The sequence below is a fragment of the Hemicordylus capensis genome, chromosome 1 (genome assembly GCF_027244095.1).
Source record: "Hemicordylus capensis ecotype Gifberg chromosome 1, rHemCap1.1.pri, whole genome shotgun sequence".
NCBI lineage: Eukaryota > Metazoa > Chordata > Lepidosauria > Squamata > Cordylidae > Hemicordylus > Hemicordylus capensis.
In genome coordinates, this window is record NC_069657.1 from 452,863,233 (window position 1) to 452,885,486 (window position 22,254).

A 22,254-nucleotide genomic window follows, 5' to 3' on the forward strand; every position below is an offset into this window, starting at 1 on the left:
ACAGAGCTCTGTAGAATTGCACAATTGCACTCTTGCATCAGAGTTCCCTTTAAAACAAGTTAGAGATGCAAGCATGCAGAAGCATAATTGAGGTAGCACAACGTTAGTCTGAAACGCACGCTCCAGGCTTCATGCAAGTAGCTAGTTGCACAACAACTTTACACTAATGCAACATCCTTCCACAAGAGCTTTCTTGGTCAGGATGCCAGCCACAGTGCCTGGATGAGGAGGGGTTTTCTCCCCCTCCTGCCTCTACTTTTTCCTTGCAAGCATACACCACTTAAACCAAGTATACAAGCTGCACACTTAGACTGTTCTATTCCAAAGTGTTTATATCTACATTTATATATAACAGTTCCTGTATTTTGTTTTTTGAGTTGGTAAGCACTTTTTGTGCTTATTTTACCTATTTTGTCCATTTGACAAATGGATGTTTTCTGACAAAAAGGCAAGATATGCATTTTTAAATTAAGTGATTTAATTAATTAATAGAAGAGCCTCAATCCTTGTTTGTGTAAATTATTTTTAACCCCCTACAATTATTTTAATTTCATAATACTCCAAGAAAAGGCTTCCATCACATGAAAAAACAGTCCTACCTGAACAGACTTCTTCATAGGTAGGATTCATGGTGTGTCCTCCTGCATAACCAACCTGAGTTGAGTAGACTCCTTTCTGCCTCCAAAATTTCCTTTCTGCCCCCCAGAAACAGCCCATGCCTGCATGAAACAAAACAAGAAGCATGGCTCTTAAAAAAAAAAAAAGCTACTTATGTCACGTTTCCACTCAGAAAACATAGTACTCAAACTGACTTATAAAAAAGATTTAAATAAGTTTATAAGCATTTCAACTGGTGGCAGAAAACATGAAACAAGGGTATCCAATGAGTGTCTGAGAGGAGAGCATTCTGCAGTATAAGTGTCATGCAACACTCTCTCAGATCTCCTAACAATGATGAAAGGGATGCAAAGCAAAACCACCTTAGATGGCTTAAGTGAACAAGGGAAGAACATATCAAAAGAGGTGCTTCCAGAGATATGCAGGACTCAGGCTGTTAAAGGGTTTAAAAACGAGAACCACCAGATATACAGCAGTTTATTCTGCTGGGTTTTCTTGGTCTTCTTCTTCTTCGTTGTCAACTAAAATGAGTGGAATAAAATTTAATGTTGAACTTGCAAAATGGTGTGACATCATTGTTGAGATGAAGGTTTGTTTTTCTAAGAAATGAACATGAACCCCAAACACCTTACACTAAAGCATCACCAATCTCTTCAATAAGTAGGTTTTCAAGCATCTGACAATACAGACTGTGGTCTACAAAAGCTTAATTTGTGCTCCTAAACAAAAATGAGCTAGTCTTCAAGATGCTACAAAGATAAATTATGTCTTTTTAAAATAAGCAAGCACAGATGCAGCCTACACGTGAAGAGAACACTTGGTAGTGATTTGCTAAACAATCGAACTTGAGACATGTTTGCACCAGAGTAAAACCCCTTTCCTGAGTTAAAAATCCACTCAGAGGCAGGTAAAATACAACAAACAAAAAGAGAAAAACTTTAGTCAGAATACTACAGACTGCTTCAGTCTGAGGCTCCCTCAGCTATTAGTTACAGGTAACAGAAACACTCAGTACTTGCAAGAATAGTTCAAAAAGCACCCTCAGACAATATTGGGGTAGCACACTTTAAAAATGATACCCAACTGCAAATAACATAAATGTAAGAAAATACGAAAAGGTTACAGAGACTTTTGCAATGCCCTAGTTGGAAAGAAAGGGCAGAGGCTCAGTTTCTCTTAGTTTGATACATTACAAATAAAAACACAATAAACCAGTTGTAAGGATTTGCATATCTCACAAAAAGGAAAGCAAATCGTCTTAACGCAGGCTAGCTATCACATAATTCCCTGTCTAAGTCTTTCTGAAGCTAAAAAGCCCTTGGCTTCCTCTCCCCTTGAACTCACCACAAACTCCAGGAGAGAATTCAAGCTTCCTACAATCCTGTCTTTCAAGGATCTGCAGATGTCCCTCCATAAGAGGATTCTCCAGGTGGGTTGCTGACCATAAGGTAACAAGATTTCATTGCTGGGACTCACTAGGCCTTCTGCCTGTCCTCTCCCATTTCCCTCCTGGCTCCTTCTGAGAACAAAGACAGCCTTCACTTTCTGGCTCTCTATGTCCCGGCCACTATGTGCTGAGTGGCTGATCCCCAGAGGTCATTGCCTATCAGTCAGGACAGGGTTCACTTCCGGTTCACTCTTTAGGGGAGGAGAGAGATGATTGTTACACACACACCCCTCCCATGAGGCCCCCGCACCCCTCGAGCCACCCCTCCCCCAAAATAAGCTGCAATGCACTACAGTATTTCTTAGACCAAAACATGTTTACACCAGAACATTTTGCATGGACAATCCTGTCACTTAAATTAGCTGAATGCACTTTTTACACCAGAATACGCTGGAGATTTGTGTATGTCAGTAGAATGTGATTAGGAGTGTAAGAAAATGAAGAATGTATACAAATGAGAAAGAAGGGGGCGGGGAGACGACTGGTGGTTGTGAGCATTAAAATAATTTTGAGTAAGTTGGAGAGTGTGTGCATGAGGCTTACTTAGGCTGGGGAAGAGTTAAGTCTATGGATTCTTATTTGAAGGCCACCCCTACCAGTGCTGAGGTTGCTGCCTTCCAATTAGGGGATATGGCTTGCCAGTTTCAGAGTGAGAGTGAGTGACACAGGCCTACCTATTTTCATGCCTCAGCAATTGAAGGGCATGAAACACGAATCGCAAAGGTCATGTGCCCTGAAACTATTTGCATGATCTTCAGGTCTTCCTAGTCTAGAAGCAGCTCAGAGGCATAGAATGAGGTTTGCCTGGTCAAGGAAAGGGCACATGGAAACAGGAAAAGCGCTTACGGAGCACACGCTCCTCAGATTTGCCAAGCGTGTGACTCCTGGGCCACAACAAGATGCCTTCATCTCTCACCATCCGTGGCAACCTGGAATCCCACCCTCCAATCCAGCCGCAGGGACCAAGCTGCCGTCAGTCAACTAATTTCCATGTTTCCTACAGGGTGTGCAGCGCCGTGCCACATGGTGCTCACCGTTTGCTGAGGAACAAGTGGATCGAGTCACTTGCATTCAGCCCCGCTTGCTGCACACAATCGCAAACACTCTGCCCTAGAAGTTTAGCATGCTTGGCTGGATTCTTGCCTTAAAACCCGATTACATTTATCAGCATGAAAAAGGGATAGAGAGGCTGCATTTCTTCATTAACTCTTTTGTGGCACGGAGAGCTGTTTAAAAGCCATTCGTGGTTTGCACGTCAGAATCCAGATCCCTTCCCTCCTTCATGCTCCGAAGGTTAACCTCCACTACACATAAAGACAGAAGTTAACTATGCTCGTAGGATTGTGTGTCTCCCTGCATTTCTCTGCTTCCAAATATTTTTTGGCTGAGTTTTAAAAAGCAAGCACAAATCCTAAAGTGTTAATCAACCTCCAAGGTTCTTACAATTTTAATAGGAGAGATTTGGCAATGTGCAAATGTTCCGCTAGGGAGGAAGTCACACATATTGGCTACTATTCAGTCAGGTGAACCCATTAACGTTTTCCAACTCAGTCCTCTGAGAGTGGGGCAGAGAATAATGATCACATACTTATTAGTACTAGGAGCCCCCCCCGAACATTTGGGAGCCCCCGCCCCCGGAGGCAGGAGGCCATGGAGGCCATGGAGGCCATGGACCATACCCCCAAGGACCGTGGGGAAAAGAGCCTCTGGATGCAACATAACTTTGAACCTGAGGTTGGTTCCAGGACTGTAAACTTAAACAATCTAAAGAGAAATTATATCTCTTTACCACATGATGGTTAGATTTTTCCCCCCTCCAGATTTTTTTCAAGTATATTAATCTCAGAAAATCATTCTTCCTAATAACATGGGTATAAATAAAAGCTGATTTGGCCCATTTTACCAAAAGTATCTCTGGCTTCAAAATGTGCAACCTTTAGTGAAGAGAATTCCCATTCATGTAAAATCCCTACCGTTGGTTAAATGGCAATTGTACATATTTTTACAGTATAGTTTTCTTTTAGCTGATTAGCAAACTGTCAAAACACAATAATTTGTATTAATGGCAAACATTCATTTAATGTTCTGCTTCCTGGCATCTGCAATCTTTAAAGGTGGCAGAGCAATAATTAACTAAATTAGAGATCATTCAGGAAGGGGGGAAAACCTCTCAGGCTAGCCAATTTATGCATGCAAATAATATTCAAAGTGCACATAAAAATGAAGTATTCATTCACCGACATGGCCAGTTAGCCAAATAAGTTAGAGTCTCTACTCAGCAAAATCCCACTGACTTCAGCAGAGCTCTCAATAGTCACGATCTGCAGGTAGGAGTTAGCAAATATCTGCATATAAAAATATGGCATATGAACACTAGCCTGAGAATTCTCTCCAGGAAGCTGAAAGCTCCCCTAGCAGGTAACAAATTAAATAGCAAGTGGGGTATCAGCACAACAGGAGCAGTCTTGAATCTATTTTTCCTGTGTGCTGTTTTCCTGTCAATCATTAACCAAACAAGTAAGCTAAAAGGCTTCATACAGAAGTAATGAAAAGTTTCTTCCTTGTTTTCTTTCTTAAAGCCACAAGTGGCCTTCATGTGTTCTGTGGTATCATCTGTTTTACAGTTCAGGTTGAAGAAAGAAGGGGTTATTTTTCAGGCTCACAGCTTATAATTTAAAATACTAAAAAAAAAAAAAAAAAGCACAGGAACAGAAAAAAACCCAACACTCATAAGAACAGCCCTGCTGGATCAGGCCCAAGGAAGCCCATCTAGTCCAGCATCCTGTTTCCCACATTGGCCCACCAGATGCTGCTGGAAGCCACAGGCAGGAGTTTAGGGTGTGCCCTCTCTCCTGCTGTTCCCTTCAACTGGGACTCAGAGGCATCCTGCCTTTGAGGCTGGAGATGGCCCACAGCCCTCCAACTAGTAGCTATTGATTGACCTCTCCTCCATGAAGTTATTCAAACCCTTCTTAAAGCCATCCAGGTTGCTGGCTGTCACCACATCTTGTGGCAGAGAATTCCACAAGTGGATTATGCGTTGTGTGAAAAAGTACTTCTCTGAATTGTACACTCTGAATTGAAGAGATGAGTTGTCTGCAATTTCGAGATCTGTGAGGACTTTCCCTACGAGTACATGGAAGAGAAACCAGAGCTTTGGAAGCTAGGAGGTCCCAAGAGATTGGCAAATATCTTGAGATACTCAGTCTGCTTTGTTAGAAGATTGAGAATGAATCAATAAACTTCCATTTGCTTTGGATATTAATTAGGCTAGTCTCATGTGTCTCAGCTGATGTTTTACGTAAAAATAAAGGGGACTACATTCCCACAACTTTTGAAGTAACAAAAGAAACCACAGCCTCCTCTATAAACACAGCTAAGTGGTAGTGGTGTGCACGGAGCCAGCCCCCTTTGAGCTGATGGGGGGGGGGATAGCTTTAAGGATGGGGGATGGTGCACTTACGCCACCACCTTGCCGCACTTCCCCAACTGATGCTCTGTGTAAAAATAGTCTGGTGAGGAGGCAGCATATCTCCTTGCCCCCCTGTTGACCCCCCGACTGGAAGCACACGCTGGGCACTTCCGGCCACTTCCAGTCGGAGAATCAATGGGACAGCAAGGAGGTACGCTGCTGCCCCGCCAGACTATTTTTACACAGAGCACCAGAGGGGTAAGAGCGGTGGGGGTGGGGGGGTGCACCCTCTCCCATCCTTAAAGCTATCCCCCACCCTGCCTTTGAGCCGGCAGAACCGCTGGTCTACTGAACCAGTTTGGAGGCCCGTAAAAAGACCTCCGAACTGGTTCGTGCACATCTCTGCTCAGTGGTAGAGCACACATTTTGCATGAAGATAGTATTAAATTTAATAACTGGCATCTCCAGGTAAGAATATCTCAGATAACAGTTCTAGAAAACTCCTGCCTGAGACCCTGGAGAGCCACAGTTAGCTGAAGGAGACAGTACTCGCTAGGTGGATCCAGTAGATGGAACCAGTATAAGACAACTTCTTCTATTCCTATTTTCATCCATATAGTTTCAATAGAATAGCCTGAACATGCACAACGTTTCAGTGTTAGTTTAATAGTCCCCAAATCTTACTTGTCGGGGTTTGTTTTAAAACCATGAAGTGCTCTTCAACCGAATTCTGGGGAATCAATTCATTCGGACATTCCGACATGCAATTTACACACACATACAATTTTAGGCCAGGTCCTTTATAGGAATGAAACTCTGCTGCCTTCAGCCAATTTCAAAGTTTCTTTGAAAGCTCAGTTAACAGAACAAAGCCGTACCTGCCATCAAACAGATCACACAGGCATGGCCTTCCTTTGAAACTTCAGAAACCAACTTCAAACTGAAATCATGCACTCTGGCCAGCTCTTATCTTTAGATTCAGTTGAAATGTACTAAAAACAATGAGACAATATCACTGACAATCTAAGAATACATGTACATCCAGAACATTCTGCATCCATCACTGGCGGAAACAACTGAAAGAAGACTGCAAAACTGTGTTTTGGATTCCACAACCCTCCATTTTCCAGGCAACCTGGCTATTGGTTGAAATTAGCAAGGCCCTTTCAGAAGTCTTTTCACACTAGGTGTGTGCCAAATCGGTTCAATCGCAAACCAGACTGGCCTCAAAAAAAGGGTGGCTGGTCCACGATTGAAGCTAATTGGACAACAGTTCGAACATCTATGGTGCCCACCATTTTGTCTGATGTGTTTACTAGTTTTCTCTCTTGATTGGTTTTCTGCCACTGCCTTCCAATTGGCTTGCAATCTCCTTTGCTCTGGTTGGCTTGTCATTAAAAAACAAGTGTTGTCAGGGCAACTCTGGCCCCATTGACTGGGAGAGGGAGGGAGAGGGAGGAGGAGCAAAAAGGAGGGTGTTTCAAAATGTATTAGAAGCCAGAGAGCTGCCTTGTCTTGCTCGGCGGCTGCTGCCTTGCTTTGGCTGGGCCCCTGTCCTGCTCAGCTGGACCCATGCTTTCCTGGAACACACACACACCACTTTGCTGCTGGACCCCTTCCCTGCTGCAGGGCCTTCTTGCTGGGCCTTGACAGAGAATTATCTCTGTCTATTTTTTTATTTTATTTTGCAGTGCCAACTACTTTTTGTTTTCTTAAGTTACAGCACTCCAGTGACTTAACTGGTTGCTGTTTTTATTTCTGTTCTTTTGGATGAGTGGGTGGCCCACCTGCTGGACCCCACCTGCCCTCCCCCACCCCCGCCAGCTGAGTGCCCGTGTGTGCTGCTTCGCCTGAGCTCCCTCCTGGTCAGACTCCAGCCGAAGAGGTCAAAAGAAGTAGATGTCAGATTGGTAAACACCACCACTACAGAGTGACCACCCCCCTTGGTTTTAGGTTAGAGTACTGTATTTTAAATAGATATACCACCTAGAGATATACATATCAGTCGGTATAGAAATAGGACGGACAGACAGACAGATAGATAGATAGATAGATAGATAGATAGATAGATAGATAGATAGATAGATAGATAGATCCTAGTTTAGGGGAAGGGATGTCCTCCAAGAGAGTGCAGGGCAGGACTAGGAGCAGGGTTGAAAGGAGAGGGAGGGGTGATGCTGATCAGGGGCGAGGGCAGAGAGGGGCCTTCTCCCCAAGTCGCCTCTGTCCCTCTAGAGGTCATTGTGCACAGGCTCACCTGTCTGGTGCCACCTGCTCCCACAGCACAGCTGCTTGTGGAGGCTGAGATAGAAGTGGCAGGGGGGTTTACCTATCAGGGAAGAAGCTCATCTCTTGGTGGGAGTGGAGGAGGAGGTGTTAATGGCTGCTAGCCCAGCCAGATCCCTCTCTCCATCCTCCTCAATCCCCATTGGTGGTACGGACCCCTTGCTGAGACTGAGGAGGAGTAGGTTGTTCCTCGACCTTCTCAGCCCTGGATGGAGAGTGGTACTGCTGGTGACCCCCAGCAGGGACCAGCGACCATCACCAAAAAAATGGCCCAAGACCAACAGCAGCATGGTATGGGGCCACTTGGAGCTCCACCAAGGAGATCTTAAACATGCTGCCTGCACCCACTGGAGGGCACAGGTCAGCAGGGGTAAGGACCCTAAGTGTCTTGAGACATCAGCAATGATGAGGCACTTGCAATGGCATCACCAAGGGGTCCTTGCTCCTGCTGGCAGCGCTAGGTGGCCTGGTGTGCCCTCGACTAGCAGCAGCAAGGTATGTACTCCTGCTCTCAAGCAAGGGACGCTGCCAGTTGTGCAGTGGGTGCAGTCAGCAGGCAAAGGGTGTAGTCAGCCAAGAGTCCAATCTCATCACCCAGACCATCCAGGAGATGACTCTGGACGAGCAGCCATTCCGTGTGGTGTAGGACGCCGACTTCCGCTGGCTGCTCCAACTGCTTGCCCCGGACTACCAGATCCACTTACACACCACCTTCCACAGGCAGGTGGCGCCCTCCCTATACTGAACATGTAGGGAGATCATGTCAGGGCTGCTAGAGTCAGCAGTGCCTGACACCAGCACGCACTTCACTACAGATCTGTGGACCAGCCGATATTGGGATGCATGGTGCTTTCCTGTCCCTCACAGTACATTGGTAAGGGCAGGAGAGAAATGGGACATGTACTGATGGTGGGGTGGCCAGCCTTTCTCATACAGCAAAGCCCAGGTGGGTTGTGCTGCACATGGAGCTGCTGGACACTGACCACATGGCAGAAAGGCTAAGGACAGGCGACATCGAGGCCTCCCCACTGAAGGCCATACTGCTGCCATGGCTGCTCTTGTGGAGAAGTGCCACAAGATAGCAGGCCACTTCCACCAGAGCAAGAAGGCTAGGTGGATGCTCCAGGAGAGGCAATGTGAGCTCCACCTACCTGAACACCTGATCCCTCTTGCAGAACACCTGATCCCACTCTAGAGCAGGAGTCCGTTCTGCAGAACCTGCAGAAGTCAGCGGTGGCTGTCCCGGAAATGAAGCCAATCCAGTTTGGGGCAACATGTCGCCAAGTCTGGCCAGACTTGGTGATGGTTGCCAGACAGATCATCTCCTGCCCGCCAACCAGTGTCCATAGTGAGAGGGTGTTCTCCATGGCTGGGGATGTGGTGACACCCCATCACTCATGCTTAGATGTAGGCTTAGCGGAGCAGCTGGTCTTTCTGAAGGTCAACCTACCCCTGCTGGGTTATCCTGAGCTTCGCATGGAGGGTGAAAGACTCATGGTCACTCACATCCACTGCAACACCACTATCAGCTTGCCTCAACCTGGCCAACGCATAAACCAGATATGTCACAGTCTGCCCGTTAGTGGTGCTGACACATGCAGAAACACAGGCACACCGCCAGGCCTGTTATGATGACTGGCAGGTGCACTTAGGCCCAGCACCAATCGGACGCCATGGCAGGTAGGTCTGATTAGCCTACTTTCTAGTAGGTTTATGAAATCACCCAGCATTCTGTGTGTGTGTGTGTTTGTGTGTGTGTGTCCCCTATCAACTTCACAATGCCTGGACCAATATGAACCAAATCGGGTATAGTTGTAGGGATACATAGGGACACCTCAACAGTGTAGTTTGTGATGATGTCATCCACATACACCCCAATCCAAGATGGCAGATGCGTAAGCTTTTGAGGCACAAGTGGGCTAACTTGTGAACTGCCTAACCGAGGTGAACCAAATATGTGACAGCTGTAGGGACACATAGGGATGCCCCAATGGCGTCATTTGTGATGATGCCATCGACACCCAATCCAAGATAGTGGATGTTTGATGTGCAAGTGGGCAAACTTGTGGACTGCCTAACCAATTTGAACCAAATTAGGTACAGTTGTAGCAAGTGACACACAGGGACACCTCAATGGTATAGTTTGTAATCCTGTCATCCACCCCGATCCAAGATGGTGCATGCATGAACATTTGAGGCAGTCTAACTTGTGGACCACCTAACTGATTTGAACTGAATTTAGTCCAGTTGTTGGGATAATAACAGTATTTCTTTTTAAACTTTTTTTCCCAAGCAGACAAGCATGCATGTGGCCCATGATGAGTGTGTACTGGTGCCCTAACAGGCAGGCTGTCAGCACAGCCAGAGCACAGCTGATTCTGAGGCCAACTTATCCCTCCCAGACACAAAGAGAAGAAAGAAGACAAGTTCTTATCAAGTAACTATGTGGTTTTCTTTTTGTCATCATTGTCTGGCTGTTTGGATGTCTCTGAGTACCAGTTGCAGGGGAGTAACAGCAGGAGAGATGGCATGCCCTCAACTCCTGCCTGTGGCTTCCAGTGGCATCTGGTAGGCCACTGTGCGAAACAGGATGCTGGACCAGATGGGCCTTGGGCCCGATCCAGCAGGGCTGTTCTTATGTTCTTATGATATGCTTACTGTGCTGCTGCAGCTGCTGCTATGACTGATAACTATTTGATTTTGCTGGATCTCAGATGGACAAAGGCAGAACCTGGTTGCCTGACTTCCCCGAGACTTGTTGAGGTATGGCCTGTGAGATGGTATTGTGGTAGACAGTGGAGCTCAGCTCTCTAGTATGTGTAATATTTTCTTGGTGATTGCTGTGAGAAGAGCTCCATGTCTCTCCTTGAACAAAATAAGTTGTGCTTCACCCACTGCTCTGGTGGTCTTCTCTGTCTGCAATCAGAATTCTGCATTGCAAGGTGTACTCATTCAGACAAAATGTAGCTGAAGAGGTTGTTGTTCTAGATGAGCTCAGCTTATGGCTATGCTTGCAAAAGGTGCTGCTGCTGCTGCTGCTGCAATGGAGTCATAATTGTCAGTGTGTGGGAGAGCAAATTGTGCCAATGATGCAGTGTGGGCACCTGGCACTGTGGCTGGCAGATTCTGGGTCAATGATTCTTTTGTTGTTGTTGTTGTTTTGGATTATGTTTTGTACCATGTTTTGTGTCGGAAGCAAGATTCCCCTTCTTTGTACTGTGGTGTGTGCGTTCCACTTGTGTGGCAGTGCACACTGTTTTGCCCATAGGGAATAATGGGGACTCAAACCACCCCATTTATTCCCCATGGGTAGGCCCCAGTGACACCAAAGCAGGTTGGGTGGTGGGGCATGAAAGGTGTTACCTACCATCAACCCACAAAACAATTGGGCAATTAGGCAATTTTTTTAAGGTTCACCTACCGACCCAGAAAAAATTAACAATGTAAAAGATCTAAATTGTAGAACATAAAACAAAACAACAGAGCCAATAATGTACTAAAAACAAAGAACCAACTATATACATACATATGTGTGTGTGTGTGTGTGTGTGTGTGTGTGAATATAAATTGTATTAAAAGTGAAATAATCAAATGTATATAGTGATATGGATAAAAGATATAAAGTACATCAACAAAATCTGTTGGAAACCTTTGAGGAGGCAGGTCCTTGATAACCCTGTGGGGATGCTATTTATATAAGATGAGAACACTACATTGAACACTCCCACATGTGGTCGGAGAAGACTTGCGGATTCTCATTGAGAAGGATCTACTATTCAGCACAGAAGTAGAAGGAAGACACTATTGACATATTTTGAAGAATAACTGAGCTTTTTTGAACACTTGAAAAAGTTTACTGAAACAGTAAATACTACCGAAAAGCTGTTGTGTTTACATAGTTCACAATATTATACTGTTCTATTGTTCTTATGTGTATATATGTCTGTTGATGTTTGGTCATTATATCTTATTGATGTACTTTATATCATTTATCCATATCACTATATACATTTGATTGTTTCACTTTTAATACCATTTATATTCATATATCCAGAAAAAATTCAAACATTTCTTTAAAATCACCAAATTCTTTTGCGAGTTAACCCATCATGCCCTACTGCCCAATCTGCTTTAGTGTGCCTAGGTGCTACCCATGGGGAATAATGGTGTGGTTCAATGCCCCATTATTCCCTATGGGCAAATCAGTTTGACAAATAAACCGGACCATTTGGGCTGGTTTTAATTCGAACCAAACCTCAGAGACAGCTCCACGCACACTCCTATTTCACACCAACAGTTTCCCTTGTGGACAAGCGCTCGCATTTGGGAATATAAACTCTGGCAAAGGAAATGCAAGGGAACAATAAGGGATGCAAAAAGAGAGTTTAAAGAGCATATAGCTAGAAGTATCAAGGGGAATAACAAAAACCTATTTAAATATAGCAGATCTGAGATGTCAGTGACTGACCAAGAGAGAGATCTTGGGGTCGTGGTGGACAGCTCATTTAAAGTGTGGACTCAGTGCATGGCAGCTGTGAAAAAGGCAAAAATCCATGCTAGGATCATTAGGAATGGGATTGAAAATAAAAATGCTAATATTATAATGCCCTTATACAAATCTAGGGTGTGGCCACATTTGGAGTACTACATGCAGTTCTGGTTATTGTAGAACTGGGAAAGGTGAAGAGGGAGAACCAAGAAGGACATTGCAGAACTGGGAAAAGTGAAGAGGAGAACCAAGATGATCAGGGCCCTAGAGCACCTTCCTTATGAGGCAAGGCTGCAGCATCTGGGGCTCTTTAGCATGGAAAAGAGGCAACTACGTGGAGACATGATTGAGGTGTATAAAATTATGCATGGAGTGCAGAGAGTTGACAGAGAGCAAGGTTTCTTTCTCTCTCACAACACTAGAACACTAGAATTCCATGAAACTGAAGGCTGGGAAATTTAGGACCGACAAAAGGAACACAGCGCATAATTCATCTATGGCCTTCTCTGCCAAGGGCCACTAGCTTGGATGGCTTTAGAAGGGGCTTAGACAAATTCATGGAGGACAGGTCTATCAATGGCTACTAGTCTGGTGGCTATAGGCCACCTCCAGCCTCACAGGCAAAATGTCTGAGAATACAAATTGCAGGGGAGCAACAGCAGGAGAGAGGGCATGCCCTAACCTGTTGCCTGTGGGCTTTTCAGAGGCATCTGATGGGCCACTATGTGTGACAGGATGCTGGACAAGACAGGCCTTGGGCCTGATGCAGCAGGGCTGTTCTTATGAGGATGGGAAGGAAAAACACCAGCGGTTGCTGTGCAGGGATGTTTATTAACTTTGTTTCCTATTTGATAAACTGTGAGCCCTCTGAAGTGCTTGTGAGCAGATTTTATCAGACAGCACCAGTTTGGGGCTTGGCAGCAACCAATACCCCTGAGCATCCTGTTGAGGATCACTGGTCCAGCAATAAAGGATACAAATGACATTTGCATTAGGAGATGTGAACTGAACTTCTGTTGTGCATATTTCTTTAACCAAGGGACTTTTCTCACTCTTAAGATCAAATGCATTTTCTTCATATCTCAAAAGAAAGTCTTTTTTCTCAAAAGAGATCGGTCTACTTTACCCATCATTATTTACACCAGTACAGAGGGAGAGTAAAAGGTTTTGATCGAAAATGTTCCCATTTTTGATCTGACATATTTTCATTTTGCACTAGGCAAATGGTTACATGAGCCACAGAGAAACAAAGCAGTTGGGCTCCAGATGCCTTCAAAACACTTGCAGTCGCTGCGCCATTACCAAGGACAGTTTTTGAAGTACACTATGCAGTAATAAGGGGGACTGTCCTTGATTGAAGCTGCGTTTACATTCTCCTATTTCAAAGGATCACATCTTTAGCTTTTTGTATTTTTCCTCCTGTTTTTGTTCATGAAGAAAAGAGGAATGCAACTGCAGAGCCTGTGGGCTGTGTGTCCTCCAGGACCTTGTAGATCCCGTTTATGCTGTCTTTATGGCCTATTTTCCCAAGGTAGAACAAGTGGTATTTTTTAATATGGCAACAGATTGTATTTTACATTTAGTGTTCATTGATTCTGCTTGTATCCTCTTAATCTAGTGCGCATGGAGTATAATTTGATATCAGTGAGAGCTTCTTCTTCTTCTTCTTCTTCCTCTTCCTCTTCCTCTTCCTCTTCCTCCCAAAATACTGTAGCAGTGTTAAATTCTTGAGAGTCTTCCTAGAATAGTGGGAGCAAAACACCCAGTGCAGAGATATGTAGATGATACTGGGGCAAGTCACACGCTCGTCCTAAGCAGGCTGGGAGGGTGCAGGGGCAAGGCTGAACTTAACTTACCTTCCTCCCAGGTGACTGAACTTTCCCTCATAGCACACATCCTGCGCACCCACACAGACAGCACTGCTCCATGCAGCTGAGTGAAGCACAGAGAAGGACAGAGGGATCCAGGGCCGGAATTTATCATCCCGGCCTCCAGGTATCCTTCAATGCAGCATGTGCGTTACACGGATGTGCATTACAGTGCCGTCTGATTCCCCCATCAGACGGCACTCCATGCGTCTGTCTCTGTGACTCCTTCGGCTTCATGCCGCCCAAGAAATCACATGATTCCTGGTGCAAGAGCACCCTCAACCTCAACTAAAAGCTGTGTTTGTTAGGGGCAGGGAGCAGAGGGATACGCGAGGATCCTGCCGCTTCTCACTACCAGCCTAACCTTGCTTGGGGCAGCCCAGGTAGCAGGCACGGGCCGTGAATGCACCTCTGAGGGGGAAGCGGCGGGCGGCTTCTTTAAGTGTGAATGGAGCCAGTGCTCCGTGCCGCCCAGCAGCCCCCGTGGTGGGGAACTGTCTCCGCCACTTACCTGGCTCCCACGGAGGTGAGCCCCCATCAGCGGCCAGGTGAGTGGTGGAGGCGATTCCCCACCGCAGGGGCTGCTGGGCGGCACAGAGCACCAGCACTGTTTACACTTAAAGAAGCCGCCCAACATCACCCCCGGAGGCGTGTTCACGGCCCGCGCCTGCCAGGTAAGGTTAGGCTGGTTGTGAGAACAGCCTCACTGCTGTGGGGGGGGGGGTGTGTTTGCGCACACACATTGTTCTGATGCCACAGGTTGTTCTGCAACTTAGGGGCGAGGTGTTGGATGTGTATGTGTGTGCCAACAATATTTCCCATGGAAAGATTTGCTGGATCACATCTGGAATCAGACTTTCCCTCCTAGATCAGATTGACAAGAGACTAGTATGTGTAAATGTGCTGATGGATGTGCCACTCTCCCTCAAACCATGAGACGCTGTATTGCTTGCTTTAGTCATGCGGAGCTATTTGACTGGAACATATTCAGGATAGAAAAAAGAAAGGACTTATTCATACCACTCAGAATTATTTAATGGCATTTTCTCCCATAAGAACTGGTGATGGTCTAAGTGGTTTTAAGAAGGGATTTAAAAAATTCATGAAGGAAAGGTCTATTGGTGGCTCTTCATGACTATATGGAACCTCCATCTTCAGAGGAAGTATACCTTTGAATACCAGATTCTGGAGGCAGCAGTGGAGAGGGCCTGTTGTCATGTCCTGTGTCTGGGTTTCCCAGAGGTATCTGGTTGGCCTCTGTGGAAAATGAGATGCTGGACAAGATGCTGCTCTTTACCCAGCAAGCCTGTGCTTATGTTCTTGGATGGCTGCTTGTTAAGAACTGAGAAGCCCATAGGCAAGAGGTGAGGGCATGCCCTCTCGCTTACATATTTTTTTGCTAGAAGATCAGCAATTTAGAATTTGAGTTGCTTCAGAACTCTTGGGTGAATGCCATTTGGCCATTGTGATTTGTTAATTTTTAGCCTACTTTCCAGTCGGCTTATGAGTTCTCCCAGCATTCTGTGGGTGTGTCCATCCGTGTATCCATCCCCCGCTATCAACTTTACAATGCCTGGACCAGTATGAACCAAATCAGGTACAGTTGCAGGGACATAGGGACATAGGAAGCTGCCATATACTGAGTCAGACCATTGGTCTATCTAGCTCAGTATTGTCTTAACAGATTGGCAGCGGCTTTTCCAAGGTTGCAGGCAGAGATCTCTCTCAGCCCTATCTTGGAGATGTTGCCAGGGAGGAAACTTGGAACCTAGATGTTCTTCTCAGAGCGGCTCCATCCTCTGAGGGGAATATCTTACATTGCTCACACTTCTAGTCTCCCATTCAGATACAGCCAAAGCGGACCCTAATTAGCTAAGGGGACAAGTCATGCTTGCTACCACAAGACCAGCTTTCACAAAACACATAGGGACACCTCAATGGCATAGTTTGTGATAATGTTATCCACCCCAATTCAAGATGGTGGATTCATAAACTTTTGAGGTACAAGTGGGCTAACATGTGAAATCTCTGTCAAGGATACTCTAGTTGCCAAAACCACATCTTGTGGCAGAGAATTCCACAAGTGGATTATGCGTTGTGTGAAAAAGTACTTCCGTTTGTTGGTCCTAGATTTCCCGGCAATCAATTTCATGGGATGACCCCTGGTTCTAGTGTTATGGGAGAGGGAGAAGAATTTCTATCCACTTTCTCCACACCATGCATGATTTTATTGACCACTATCATGTCTCCTTGCAATCGTCTTTTTTCTAAACTAAAACGTCCCAGGTGTTGTAACCTTGCATCATAAGAAAGGTGCTCTAGGCCCCGGATCATCTTGGTTGCCTTCTTCTGCACCTTTTCCAGTTCTCCAATGTCCTTTTTTAAATGTGGTGACCAGAATTGTATACAGTACTCCAGGTGTGGCTGCACCATAGTTTTGTATAAGGGCATTATACCACCACCAGCACAGTATCTCCAATGACTGTTGCTGGTGTATATCTTTTTAGATTGCAATCCCTTTGGGGACAGGGATCCATATTAATTATTTATTATTTCTCTGTGTAAATCATCTCTTGTCACTTCTGTCTGACTCAGTTCTTTAGCCTCCATCACTAAAAAGCCTGGTTCAGGAACAGGTATATGCTCAGTATCCTCTGCCGTGAAGACAAACTCAAAAGAACTCATTTAGCTTCTCTGCAACCTCCATATCCTCCTTAATAATCCCTTTCACTCCCTCATTGAGGCTATTCACACAATTGCAGAAAATTGGGCTAGCCTCTGCTAGCCCGATTTTCTGCAATTATGAGAGCCACCGGGCTTGGCTGTGAGCCAGGTGGTTCTTGAGCGCGTAACCCACTCAAGTAGCCCGCCCGCAAACCCGGGGTTTTTTTAATCGTGAGTAGCCGCAGCGCAGCTACTCACTAGGAGACCCCCAGAGAGGAGGCGAAAAGTCACCTCCCGGCTCCGGGGGTCTTGCCAGCATGCCTTGTGCTTGTGAAGGGCATGCTGGAACTTCCAGGGGGCAATCGGCCCCCACTCCCCTCAGTCCCCGCCAGCTCCATCACGGAGCCAGCAATCATGTGGGCGGCTGATCCAGCCACTCAGGGCTCCCGCCCTGCTCGTGTGCGGGGAGAGCGGGCTTAGCCCTCACTGCCCACTCACTCTTGCAAACCAGGTCTCACTGATGGTTAGACCTGGCTCATTGTCTAATGGTCCAACCACTTCCCTGGCAGGTTTCCTGCATCTGATGTATTTAAAGAAGTTTTTGTTATTCCTCTTGATGCTTTTAGCTAAATGTTCCTCAAACTCTCTTTTTGCCTCCCTCATTGTCACCTTGCATCTCTTTTGCCAGTGTTTGTGTTCCTTTCTGTTCTCTTCATTTGGACAGGCATTCCAATTTTGGAAGGAAGTCTTCTTCCCCTTTATAGTTTCCTTAGGTAGTTAGCCATGCTGGACACTGTTCCCTAAAGGGTCGATGACACTGACATCACGCACCAGCTCCTGGGTGCCACTCAGAATTAGGTCCAAGGTCACCTTCTCTCTGGTTGGTTCCATGACCAACTGTTCTAGGGCACAGTCATTCAGCGTATCTAGAAATTTGACCTCTTTGTCCTGACCTGACTGTGAATTGACCCAGTCTATGAGTGGGTAATTGAAGTCACCCATGATTACAGCCCTGCCTCTCCTTGACGCCTCCCCGATTTCCTGCTGCAACTCCCAGTCACTGTCAGTGTTTTGATCCAGAGGGCGATAGCACGTCCCCAGTAGCACATTTCCTTTCAGGCCTTATATTGTCACCCACAAGGTTTCTGTGGAGGACTCCGGTCCTCCTAAGTTTTATATCTTGTTAAATTCTATCCCTTCTTTAACATACAGTGCTACTTCACCTCCAAGGCGCCCCTCCCTTCCTTTCTAGAGAGTTTATATCCAGGGATAACAGTGTCCCACTGGTTCTCACTGTTCCACCATATTTCTGTTATGCCAACTATATCTATTTTTGTGTTAGCAACCAAGCACTCCAGCTCACCCATCTTTGCCCAGAGGCTTCTGGCATTGGCATATAAGCACCTATACACTGAATCTCTTACCGGTACTTGATGTATGCTATCTTTCTTTTGGCTCTTTTACCAGCTGTCCTAACCTTCCGTCTGCTGTTTATGTGGTTCTGCTCTGTCCCCTTCTGTTTGATCTGAATCCTTTACATTCTTGCACTTTAAAGGATGGCATTTGCCAAACCGGATACTGCCCAGCTCCTGTCGGCTACTCCCTAGGCATCATTTTATAAGCTGCTCTGCAATCTTTTCGATTTTAAGTGCCAGCAGTTGGTTCCATCTTGGTTCAAGTGCAGCCTGTCCCTTTTGTACAGGCCTTGTTTTCCCCAAAATATATTTGGAGAGGAGATCTGGTCTTGTGGTAGCAAGCATGACTTGTCCCCATAGCTAAGCAGGGTCTGCCCTGGTTGCATATGAATGGGAGACTTGATGTGTGAGCACTGCAAGATATTCCCCTCAGGGGATGAAGCTGCTCTGGGAAGAGCAGAAGGTTTCAAGATCCCTCCCTGGCAACACCTCCAAGATAGGGCTGAGAGAGATTCCTGCCTGCAACCTTGGAGAAGCCGCTGCCAGTCTGTGAAGACAATACTGAGCTAGATAGACCAATGGTCTGACTCAGTATATGGCAGTTTCCTATGTTCCTGTGTTTCCCAGTGCCTAACAAATCTAAACCCCTCCTCCCAGCACCAGTGTCTCATCCACACATTGAGACTCCTCAGCTCTGCCTGTCTCACTGTACCTGCGTGTGGAACAGGTAGCATTTCTGAGAATGCTACCTTAGGGGTCCTGGACTTCAATACGCTACCTATTAGCTTAAATTTGGCTTCTAGGACCTCCCGACTACATTTGCCCACATCGCTGATGCCGACATGCAGCACAACAGCTGTCTCCTCCCCAGCACTGCCTAACAGTCTATCTAGACGCTGTGTGATATCTGCAACCTTCACACCAGGCAGGCAAGTCACTGTGCGTTCAACACGCAGGTCACAAACCCATCTCTTTATACCTCTAATGATTGAATCACCCACTACTAGGAGGCCCCCACCCGCTGGAGGTGTATCCCCTCTGTGAGAGGATATGGGCTCATCATCCACAGAAAGGGTCCCTTCTAAAGCAGCATTTCCCTCTTCCTCAGACTGATAACCTCCTTCCCCAAGACCTTCGTTCTCCCTGACAGCAGAGGAGCTATCTGCCTTGGAGTGGGATGCCTCTACCACGTCCATGAAGGTCTTGTCCACATGCCTCTCTGAGCTTTTCTAGATCTGCCATCTTGGTCTCAAGGGAACAAATTTGAGAGCTAGGAGCTCCTTGCACTGAGCACACACCCATGACTTCTTCCCATGGAGCAAATAGTCATACATCTAACACTCTGTGCAATACATTGGGAAGTGCCCCCTCCCCTGCTGGCTTTCTATCTTCATAACTGGTTTTGTTGGCAGTTTACAGTATTTAGGGATAGTTTATTAGAAGGATAGGTCTCAGCTGTAACAGTCGGCTATTTAACTGTTCAAACTTCCTTTCTCAAGAATATGAAGGAGGGAGTAGTACTTACCTTCTCTTCCCACTGGGCTCCTTGTTATCAAGGGGACTCTTTTCAGGCTCCCTCGCACACTTCCCTGCTAAACTGCACACAGAACTCCAATGTCCTCTTTGCTATCCCTGTTCACTCAGCTCTCGGACCTCTGCCACTTATATAGAGAGTAGGCTTCAAACAGAAACACAGGAATGTGGCTCACAGGAATGTGGGCCCTCCCACAGCCCTAGCTGACTCCTCCCCCTCCAAGCAGGGAGAAACAAAAACGGGATGCCATAGAGCCCCCAATGCAAACCCTGGCAAATGTTCCCCTCCTCCAGTTAGCTTGAAGGGGGGAAAGGCTTGATATTGTTTTGTTTAGAAAAGCTTGCTCACCTCCTGAATCTGCTTCTGCTCTTCCCAGATAGCATGATGCCTCTCTTATTTGCTTCTGCAACTCTAGGTCACTCTCAGCGATAGCATGTCCCTAGTAACACATTTCCTTTCAGTCCTTGTATTGTCACCCATAATGATTCTGTGGAGGACTCTGGTACCCATTTTCTAGCTTTTTGGATTCTATCCCTTTTTTAAAATATACAGTGAGATTCGGTCCCCAATCCACCATTCCCTATCCTTTATGGGTACCAATTTGTACCCAGGAATAACAGCATCCCACTCGTTCTCACCATTCCATGAGGTTTCCATTATGCCCACTATATCTATGATACCATTAGCAACCAAGTTCCCCAGCTCGCACATCTTGGCAATCCTCCTCTTCTACAAGTCCCATTCTGCCACACAAAGTGTTTGAATTGGTTTTTCTTTCAATTAACTGATAGTCAAGTTACCCTAGCAGTCAGTGACTGAAAGGCATTGGTGGCGGGGCAGGGTAGGATGGGGGAGTAATGGAAAATATAGGGATGAAATGAAAAAGATGGTCACTTCAGGACATTGTGGGGGGAAACAGAAGGATCTGAATATAATCTTTGTTGATCACTCAGACCTTGTTCATTGTGGATGATTATGCTGGTTTAATGATAATTCTTATTATCAGAACTCATTCACTGTGCGGGGTGGAGAGTCTCAAACCTGGGCACCCAGCAGTCAAGGCTTGGAGCCTACACTCAGCCTCCCCTGCAAACCCAGCTAAATGAGTGCTGCATGAATGGTCAGCTGGCCCAACAGGCCAATCCCAGCTCTGATATTTATCATTATTTATTATTTATCACATTTTTATCCCACCGTGCCTCCAAGGAGCTCAGAACAGGATACATGGTCCTTTCCCCACCCTATCCCTTATCTCTCACAACAACCGCCTTACTTATGTCCTAAGCCTCTCCCATCCCAATCCACCAGCACCCTAACCACTACAGCACACTAGCTCTCCTAGGCCTATAAAGCTTTGACCTTAGTGTTGGTCCATCACTGTGAACAACATATCACTACAAGTAGCACTAGCAGACTTGCCTTGCCTGATGGGCATCTCTTGAACTCCGCTTTCAGCCCAGTCTTGACTATGCCCCCATCTCTGGCCCCTCAACACTGAACTGCTTTTTCCAGTCTTCATCTTGCCTGTTTGGACCATGTCCTCATATCAGGACCCAACAACCCTTTTAAGGACTGAGAAGAACATATTTTGGTGCCTAATCAGTAACTGCACACCCTTGGGCATAATTCATACAGGAGAGCTGCTCATCTTTGTTCATATGAGTGCAACTTCAAACAAAAGCTTCAAAGGAAAACAAATCACAGAAGAGGCCAAACCTCCTGAGAGGGTCCTAGCCAGCCAAACACTTTAGCAATGTGTGGCTGCTGGGACTTCTTTTCACTCTCCTGAGGCTGGCACAAAGCGGCTCCTGGTTACAGATGTGTAAAAGCAAAGGGAATATTAGCAGGGCTACACAAGAGGACCAAAGTGCAATCCTGTCTTGCTTATGTGACACGTAGCAGATGATAGGATCATGAAATAAAATTGTCAAGGGATTGGTTGTTCGTACGTTTCCTGCAGTATCTCTCACACATTTGAAAATGTGCCCATCTCAAAAGGAGCAATTGCTTCCTTTCTTCGACATCAGCTTAGAGCCTCAGCCCAACATTCCATGCATGCTTCGTTCTTGCACCTTTGAGTATCTCTAGTCCTTCTCAAAGCCTGATCTGTGTGTGCACCCTTCGGAATAGGTGGACTGGGTCTTTCCACTGGCCAAGACAAAAATGTACAGAAGATTCAGATTCAAATCCTTGCTCTGCCATGAAGCTTACTAAAAAGCCTTAGATAAGAGAGAAATAATAACTGTAAAGCAGTTTCTAGACTACAAAGAGACATAGTCAATACTATTAATAGAATAACTTACCAAATATTGCCATATGCATTCCCTCCGGAAAAGGTTCAACCATGCGGTTGCCATTGACATGATGTTTATCTGAAATGTAGGGAAATATCAATGTAGCAGGTACAAAAATGTATTGTGGAAACAAATCCTTTTTAAAATGGTATGCTTTCATAACACCCAATGGCTTTGCTTAGATTTGTTCATATCTATAAGCTCCCTAAAAGATCTCCTTCTCTGTT

At 45.8% G+C, this 22,254-nt stretch overlaps 1 protein-coding gene across 3 annotated transcripts in view; it reads right to left on the minus strand.

The window, feature by feature from the left end:
* The window catches only part of MSRA (methionine sulfoxide reductase A), a 316,176-nt gene that overhangs the window by 165,413 nt on the left and 128,509 nt on the right, over nt 1–22,254 (minus strand). For all 3 annotated transcript variants that reach the window (XR_008306842.1, XM_053248931.1, XM_053248940.1), the window contains exons 2-3: nt 22,037–22,105; nt 600–719 (exon numbers count right to left, since the gene is read on the minus strand). Coding sequence is in view for 2 of the 3 variants with exons in the window: in XM_053248931.1 (XP_053104906.1) it covers nt 600–719; nt 22,037–22,105 (189 nt within the window). In the remaining variant the exon portion in view is untranslated. The remainder of the gene's footprint in view (nt 1–599; nt 720–22,036; nt 22,106–22,254) is intronic.